This window comes from Stegostoma tigrinum, chromosome 39, assembly GCF_030684315.1.
Source record: "Stegostoma tigrinum isolate sSteTig4 chromosome 39, sSteTig4.hap1, whole genome shotgun sequence".
Lineage (NCBI taxonomy): Eukaryota > Metazoa > Chordata > Chondrichthyes > Orectolobiformes > Stegostomatidae > Stegostoma > Stegostoma tigrinum.
In genome coordinates this window covers 4,122,859-4,131,577 of record NC_081392.1, presented here as the reverse complement: position 1 = coordinate 4,131,577, position 8,719 = coordinate 4,122,859, and the positions used below count along the sequence as shown (strand labels likewise).

The following is an 8,719-nucleotide window of genomic DNA, read 5'->3' as shown; positions in this document are numbered from 1 at the left end:
AGGGATTGAGTGAATCCTTAGAAGAGTTTAAAGGCAGTGGAAGGGAAATCAGGAGGGTGAAAAGGAGACATGAGTTAGCTTTGGCAAATAGGGTTAAGGAGAATCCAAAGGGATTCTACAAATACATTAAGGAACAGCGAGTAACTAGGGAAAGAAGAGGGCCCCTTAACGATCAGCAAAGCCACCTATGTGTGGAACTGCAGGAGATTGGGGGGAATACTAAATGTGTATTTTGCATCAGTGGATGTCTTAAAATGCATATAGGTGGATAAATCCCCAGGATGTGATCAGATGTACCTTAGAACCCTGTGGGAAGCTCAGAATACAGGGAGAACTAGCCATTTGGATATAGAACTGGCTTGAAGGTAGAAGACAGAGGGTAGGTGGTCGAAGATTGCCTTTCAAGATAACAAAGTGTAGAGCTGGATGAACACAGCAGGCCAAGCAGCATCTTAGGAGCACAAAAGCTGACGTTTCAGGCCTAGACCCTTAATCAGAAAAGGGGGATAGGGAGAGATGCTGCTTGGCCTGCTGTCTTCATCCAGCTCCACACTTTGTTATCTCGGATTCTCCAGCATCTGCAGTTCCCATTATCTCTGAAGATTGCCTTTCAGACTGGAGGCCTGTGACCAGCAGTGTGACACAAGGATCGGTGCTGGGTCCACTGCTTTTTGTCACTTGTATAAATGATTTGGATGTGAACATAGGAGGTATGGTTAGTTTACAGATGACACCAAAGTTGGAGGTGTATTGAACACCAAAGGAGGTTACCTCTGAGTGCAAGGGGACCTTGATCAGGTGGGCCAATGGGCCGAGGAGTGTCACGTGAAGTTTAATTTAGATAAATGTGAGGTGCAGCTTTTGGACAAACAAATCGGGGCAGGACTTATACACTTAATGGTAAGGTCCTGGGTAGTGTTGCTGAACAAAGAGACCCTGGAATGCAGGTTCATAGTTCCTTGAAAGTTGAGTCGGAGGTAGACAGGGTAGTGAAGAAGGGGTTTGGTGTGCTTGCCTTTATTGGTCAGTGCATTGAGTATAGGAGTTAGGATGTCATGTTTTGGCTGTACAGAACATTGGTTGAGGAACTGCAGATGCTGGAGAATCTGAGATAACAAGGTGTAGAGCTGGATGAACACAGCAGGCCAAGCAGCATCAGAGGAGCAGGAAGGTTGACATTTCATTTTCTGAAGAAGGGTCTAGGCCCGAAACACCAGCTTTCCTGCTCCTCTGATGCTGCTTGGCCTGTTGTATTCATCCAGCTCCACACCTTGTTATCTCAGGACATTGGTTGGGCCACTTTTGGAATACTGCTTGCAATTTTGGTCTCCCTGCTATAGGAAGGATGTTGTAAAGCTTGAAAGGGTGCAGAAAAGATTTACAAGGATGTTCCCAGAGTTGGAGGGTTTGTGCTATAGGAAGAGATTGAATGAGCTGAGGCAATTTTCACAGGAGCATCGGGGCTGAGAGGTGACCTTATAGAGGTTTATAAAATCATGAGGTGCATGGATAGGGTACATGGACAAGGTCTTTTCCCTGATGTTGGGGGGGTCTAAAACTAAAGGGCATAGGTTTAACATGACAGGTGAATGATTTAAAGGCACCTAAGGAGCAACATTTTCAAGCAGAGGATGATGCGTATATGGAACAAGCTGCCAGAGGAAGTGGTGGAGGCTGGTACAATTACAACATTTAAAAAGCATTTGAATGGGTATATGAATAGGAAGGGTTTCGAGTGATATGGGCCAAATGCTGGCAAATGGGGTTAGATTCTTTTCAGATATCTGGTTGGCATGGTCGAGAGGGACAGAAGGGTCTCTTTCCATGCTGAACATCTCCATGACTCTGTGACTCTGAGTGGTAGGCAGTGTTCCTAACTGTGTGGCTTACCTTGATGAAGTCCTGCTACACAATGACATTTGGAAAGACTACTTGGAATAACTAGAACCTCTATTTAGAAAATTAGAGGTTGATTTGATGATGAACCTTGATAAAGTGAATTTGCAAAAAATGTAAGTAACTTACATGGGCATATGGCAGGGCAATGACAAATGCTGTCACAAACAGCAAAAGTACACATGTTGGAATGGTTCCATGTCCCTAAGACTAATTGGAAATTCAAGAGGTTTTATGGGGATATGTAGTTTCTACCATGAGATTGTATAAAATTTCAACACTATAGTAGCTCTACTGATGGATTTGTTGAAAAACCAAGAAAAAATACAATCAGTTGGTCAGAGGAGTGCCAAACACCTTTTGAGAGGCTGGAAACAATTCTGATCAATGAGCCATTGAACTGACTACTAAGCTGTTCAGTGCCGGGAGAGGGTGGGGGTTAGTGCCTAGGGAGTAGGGGATGTTGCCCAGACAGGGTGGAGGTCAGTGCCTGGCGAGTAGGGGACAGTGCACGGAGGGAGTGGGGCTCAGTGCCTGGAGAGGGTGGGGGTTAGTGCCTAGGGAGTAGGGGATGTTGCCCAGACAGGGTGGAGGTCAGTGCCTAGGGAGTAGGGGACAGTGCCGCAGAGAGTGCCGTCAGTGCCCGGAGAAGGTGGGGTCAGTGCAATGAGTGGGTGGGGTTTAGTGCCTGGGAGGGCCAGCGTCAGCGTCTCGGGGCGGGGTTAGAGCGGTGAGGGGTGGGATCAGCTTGGACGAGCCTGCCGCAGTGGTCTGTGGGTACGGCGTGGAGCGTTGTGGGAGCTGTAGTCCTAGGCCTCCTGATCCCAGCATTCACAGCGCGGCGTGCGGCCATGGCGCCGACAATCCAGAACGCGCAGCGGGACGACGGGCACCGGTAAGTCAGGTGAAGGAGGGCACGGAGAGAATCGTGTTGCATTTATATAAAAGTATAAACTGTTACTTTCGTGATCGCAGATGCCTATTCCTTAAACTCAGTTTTCTCATTTTCGGCTTTGGTCTCAGCCCGATCAACAGATCAACAAGCGGGCACCCACTGGGTCCTAGTGCCCGTTCAGCCTTACGGCGACTGAGCACCAAAGAGAGAGCACCCATTGGGTCCTAGTGCCCCCTGAGACTTCTGGCTAGTGGACCATCAAAAGGGAGCACGCTGGGTCCTAGTGCTCTCCCTGTTTCCTAGGCAACTGATCACCAAGAGGGAAATAAAAACAGAAGTTGTTGGAAAAGCTCAGCAGGTCTGGCAGCATCTGTGAAGAAAAAATCAGAGTAAATGTTTCAGGTTTCGTGACCCTTCCTCAGAAGTCCCAAGAGGGAAATCACTGGGTCATAGTGGATATCCGGTAAGATGCTTCTGAGACCACCAACAGATAAATTAATTTCGAAGGTTTTGGGGTAGATTTGTAGCTCGGGTTGTCGGTATTGAGGTTGGTTGGCTCGCCAAGCTGGTTTCTTGTTTTGCAGACGTTTTGTTACCATGCTGGATAACTTCCTCAGTGCAGCCTCCAATGAAGCATCGGTGTGCACTGACACAACTCAATCCACATGGACGAGGAGAACCATCATTTTGACTGAGATTGCTCCAAGACCCTGGGACAAGCCAGGCAGAGACAGGCATGAGAATTCCTAGAAACCTGGCACTCTACGAAGTGTGCTATTAATAACCATATTGAACTCAACCCCATATACATTCCACTGGAAAGGAAAACCGGAAGCAAGGCAATCCATCTCAATGGACTCCAGAGTTTAAAAACCAGGTGGGAAGTCGACGTTTTTGTCAGAGGCTGCACTGAGGATGATACACAACATGGTAATGAAACAGAGATAATGGGAACTGCAGATGCTGGAGAATCCAAGATAACAAAGTGTGGAGCTGGATGAACACAGCAGGCCAAGCAGCATCTTAGGAGCACAAAAGCTGACATTTCCGGCCTAGACCCTTCATCAGAAAAGGTGGATGGTGAGAGGATTCTGAAATAAATAGGGAGAGAGGAGGACGCGGACCGAAGATGGATAGAGGAGAAGATAGGTGTAGAGTATAGGTGGGGAGGTAGGGAGGGTACAGGCCAGTCCGGGGAGGACAGACAAGTCAAGGGAACGGGATAAGGTTAGTAGGTAGGAAATGGAGGTGCGGCTTGAGGTGGGAGGAGGGGATAGGTGAGATGAAGAACAGGTTAGGGAGGCGGGAATGAGTTGGGCTGGTTTTGGGATGTACTGGCGTGAGGGGGCATTTTGAAGCAGATGAAATCGACATTGATACCATTGGGCTGCAGGGTTCCCAAGCAGAATGAGTTGCTGTTCCTGCAACCTACGGGTGGCATCAGGATGGGCATGTCGTCTGAGGAATGGGAGGGGGGGAAGTTGAAATGGTTCGCGACTGGGAGGTGTAGTTGTTTATTGCGCACCGAGCGTAAGTGTTCTGCAAAGCGGTCCCCAATGTAGAGGAAGCCACATCAGGTACAGCAGATGCAGTAGACCACATTGGTGGATGTGCTGGTGAACATCTGCTTGATATGGAAAGTCGTCTTGGGGCCTGGGATGGGGGTGAGGGAGGAGGTGTAGGGCAAGTGTATCACTTCCTGCGGTTGCAGGGGAAAGTGCCTGGTGTGGTGGGGTTGGAGGGGAGTGTGGAGCAGACAAGGGAGTCGCGGAGAGAGTGGTCTCTCCGGAAGGCAGACAAGGGTGGGGATGGAAAAATGTCTTGGGTGGTGGGGTTGGATTGTAGATGGCGGAAGTATCGGCGGATGATGCGTTGTATCCGGAGGTTGGTGGGATGGTATGTGAGGACTAGGAGGATTCACTTTTGGTGGTTCTTGCAGGGGTGGGGTGTGAGGGATGTGTTGTGGGAAATGCGGGAGACATGGTCGAGAGCGTTGTCAACCACTGCGGGGGGGAAGTTGCAGACCTTGAAGAAAAAGGACATCTGGGATGTACGGGAGTGGAATATCTCCGACCATCTCCAACACATCCCTCACCTTCCTGGACCTCTCTGTCTCCATCTCAGGCAAACACCTACAAACCGATATCCATTTCAAGCCCACTGACTCCCACAGCTACCTGGAATACACCACCTCCCATCCACCTTCCTGCAAAAATTCCATCCCCTATTCCCAATTCCTTTGCCTCCACTGCCTCTGCTGCCAGGATGAGGCATTCCACTCACATACATCCCAGATGTCCTAGTTCTTCAAAGATCGCAACTTCCCCCCACAGTGGTTGACAACGCTCTCGACCATGTCTCCTGCATTTCCCGCAAGTCATCCCTCACACCCCACCCCTGCAATAACCACCAAAAGACAATGCCCCTAGTCCTCACATACCATCCCACCAACCTCCGAATACAACACATCATCCTTCGATACTTACGCCATCTACAATCCAACCCCACCACTAAAGACATTTTTCCAACCCCACCCTTGTCTGCCTTCCGGAGAGACCACTCTCTCCGCGACTCCCTTGTCTGCTCCTCACTTCCCTCCAACCCCACCACGCCCGGCACATTCCCCTGCAACCGCAGGAAGTGCTACACCTGCCCCCACACCTCCTCCCTCACCCCCATCCCAGGCCCCAAGATGACCTTCCACATCAAGCAGATGTTCACCTGCACATCTGCCAGTGTGGTATACTGCATCCGCTGTACCCGGTGTGGCTCCCTCTACATTGGGGAAATCAACGGAGGCTTGGGGACCACTTTGCAGAACACCTATGCTCGGTTCACAATAAACAACTGTACCTCCCAGTCGCGAACCATTTCAACTCCGCCTCCCATTCCTCAGACGACATGCCCATCCTGGGCCTCCTGCAGTGCCATAATGATGCCACCCGTAGATTGCAGGAACAGCAACTCATATTCTGCTTGGGAACCCTGCAGCCCAATGGTGTCAATGTGGATTTCACCAGCTTCAAAATCTCCTCTCCCCCCGCTGCATCCCAAAACCAGCCCAGCTCGTCCTGGCCTCCCTAACCTGTTCTTCCTCTCACCTATCCCTTCCTCCCACCTCAAGCCGCACCTCCATTTCCTACCTACTAACCTCATCCCGTCCCCTTGACCTGTCTGTCCTCCCCAGACTGACCTATCCCCTCCCTACCTCCCCACTCATACTCTGTTCTCTACCTATCTTCTCCTCTATCCATCTTCGGTCCGCCTCCCCCTCTCTCATTATTTATTTCAGAATCCTCTCCCCATCTCCCTTTTCTGATGAAGGGTCTAGGCTGGAAATGTCAGCGTTTGTGCTCCTAAGATGCTGCTTGACCTGCTGTGTTCATCTAGCTCCACACTTTGTTATCATGGTAATGAAGTGTTTGTGAAACAAGAAGCCAGCTCGGCGAGCCAACCAACCTCAACATAAATTAATTCTCCGTCTCAGCCTCCTGCACTGTTCTCATGAAGCTCAGGGTTAAGTACCTCACTTTTCAGTGAGGCACTTAACAGCATTCAGGACTAAACATCGTATCCAGTATTCACATTATAAGCAGTGTCCTCTTATTTGTTCAGTTGGTAGCTGTTTCTATTTGGCTCATTGTTTGCATGCCCTCTAAATTAATCTTTTTTTTCCCTTTGTCCTATTGCCATCCCCTCTTGCCTTACACCACAGTTGATGTCTGCTGCCTTCCATCCAATTACAGAGCTTCACTTTTGATTCTGTGATTACACATTTCTATTTTCTTCTATTCTGAAGAAAGTCTTTGTCCTGAAATGTTATTACTCCATAGATGCTGCCTAACGTGCTGTTTCCAATATTTTCCGTTTTTATTCCTGCAGCCTTTTCTGTCCAGTCAGCTTCCTAGTTGTTTGCTAACTCTTTGCTGGTCTGCAGTACTTTCTCCTCCTCTTCAGTTCTCTGCCCAAAGGCAAGTTCAACCCACAGCACCACGTCCTCCAACACAGGTACAGCAAGGTGGCATGTCCTGAATCCATGCCAATCGGAATGGGTTGAAGCCCAACATTGTTGGTATCATTTCACCTACACCAGATATCTGACCTACTGAGTCATTTTCCATACCCCCAAATTGCATTGAAACATGTACTGCTGCATGCTTGTTGTAGCTTAGAGTCACGGATAATGGTAGAGGCTTCAATTTTCTGTCTGATGAGGAATCTTCTGCTCTTAACTGCTGTAGATGTATGTTGAGAATTGTATGTTTATGCTCACTGTGTCTGGTCAGGTTATTAATACACCTTTATTGACCAACCAGTCAAGGAGTGGTACTCAACCTTGGTGTATGTAGCCCAGAAGCAGATTCTGTTGTGCCACAAGATCTACTCTGCAACAGTTGGCCAATACTAATTTGCCCATTGTTCTTCAGTCTTATCCACTGTTCTCATTTTTCTTGTATTCTTGGGAGCTGGACTGTCTGTTAGCTCCACTTGTCACCCAGACTCTACTACCAGTCAGTCTTCGGTGATGGAATACAGTGGGCATCTCATGGTGTACCCTGTGAGGATGCCTTGCGTACCTCCCCTTTCAGCTGGAAGAAAGTTTGGGACACAAATGTTGGTGCTTACAACAGAGGCCAAAGCAAGTCTGGGACCAAGGGAGTTAAGGGATTTTGTCTTTTTCCCTAACCTAATGATATTGTGATCACTGTTTCCCAAATATTTTCCCTCTGAAACATACCCACTTTAGCTTCCCATAATTAGATCCAGCATTGCTTCTTCCCTCAAGCTGGAAATGTGTTGATGCAGAAAGTTCTCTTGTGCATAGTTCAGAAATTCCTGTCCAATTTTGCCTTATACCTGGGTCGCATGGGATTGACAACATTGAACATTTTAAATTTGGTTACATTTTTATGTGTGAGATGGTTTTGAAGAGAGTGGACATTAGTTTCAGACCGTAGCTGATTATTAGTACAGGCACAATGGGCTGAATGGTCCTCTGCGCAGAAATCTTGGTGATGTGGGTAGTGTCTCAGTACTGCACTCTTTGATAATACCTTGTGTGAAGAATATCATGAGCTGTGGTGAGCTTGAAGTTCACATCATTTCATCTGAGCCAAGTGCTAAACTTTGATCGAGATTCTGTGAATGATGGTGCTATGCAGAGGCTGATGACTGTTTGCATAGAAGTCAGTGGAACCAGAGTTGATATTGATGTTAACCTGAAGGCTTACTTTCAATCTGAACAGGAATCCTCAATGTTGTTCTTTGTTTTAGGTCCAATGCACATCGGGCAGCACCTGAGAGGTAAGTGATGCCTTTGGATGCTGTCTTTCTTTTACTTAATGAATGTGGGGTCAAACTGTTCTTCCTGAACTAATCAACTTTCCATTATCATTCATTTTCCCTGTTCTTATTGACTCATTCACACAGCAAATTTTTCTCAAGAAACAAACAAGGCTGAAGGGTTGATTGATTGAGGCCTTTGAGGTTAAAAAGCGGTTCACTAGTGGAGATCCACATTTGTGGGGGGCGGGCACAAAACTAAGGGTCATAAATGTAAAAGCAAAGCACTGCAGATGCTAAAAGCCTGAAATGAAAACAGAAAATTCTGACAAAACTCAGCAGGTCTGGCAGCTCCTGTGGAGAGAGAAGCAGAGTTTCGATCATTTGAATTTGCAACATCAACCCTGTTTTTCTCTCTCTCTCTCTCCACAGAGATAGACACTAATAAGTACAGTGGGGAATTCAGAATAAACCTGTTTTTTTAACATAAAATAGATTAAAATGTAATCTGTTTTACCGAATGAGTGGTGAGAATGTTGCACTTACTGTGGCAGGAGTGGTTGAGGCAAATACAGTAAGATAAGAGACTGCTAGATAAGCACATGAGAGTGGAATAGAAAGGTACAGTGAGGGTTGGGAGGATGC

General features: G+C 47.6%; 1 protein-coding gene across 1 annotated transcript in view; it reads left to right on the top strand.

Annotated features, from left to right (window-relative positions):
• The first annotated feature begins 2,693 nt into the window (after positions 1-2,693).
• Positions 2,694-8,719, top strand: part of paf1 (PAF1 homolog, Paf1/RNA polymerase II complex component) — a 36,017-nt gene continuing 29,991 nt past the window's right edge. Inside the window, exons 1-2 of the mRNA XM_048522464.2 lie at positions 2,694-2,791; positions 8,066-8,095. Coding sequence (XP_048378421.1) covers positions 2,748-2,791; positions 8,066-8,095 — 74 coding nt within the window. The 5' untranslated portion in view covers positions 2,694-2,747. The remainder of the gene's footprint in view (positions 2,792-8,065; positions 8,096-8,719) is intronic.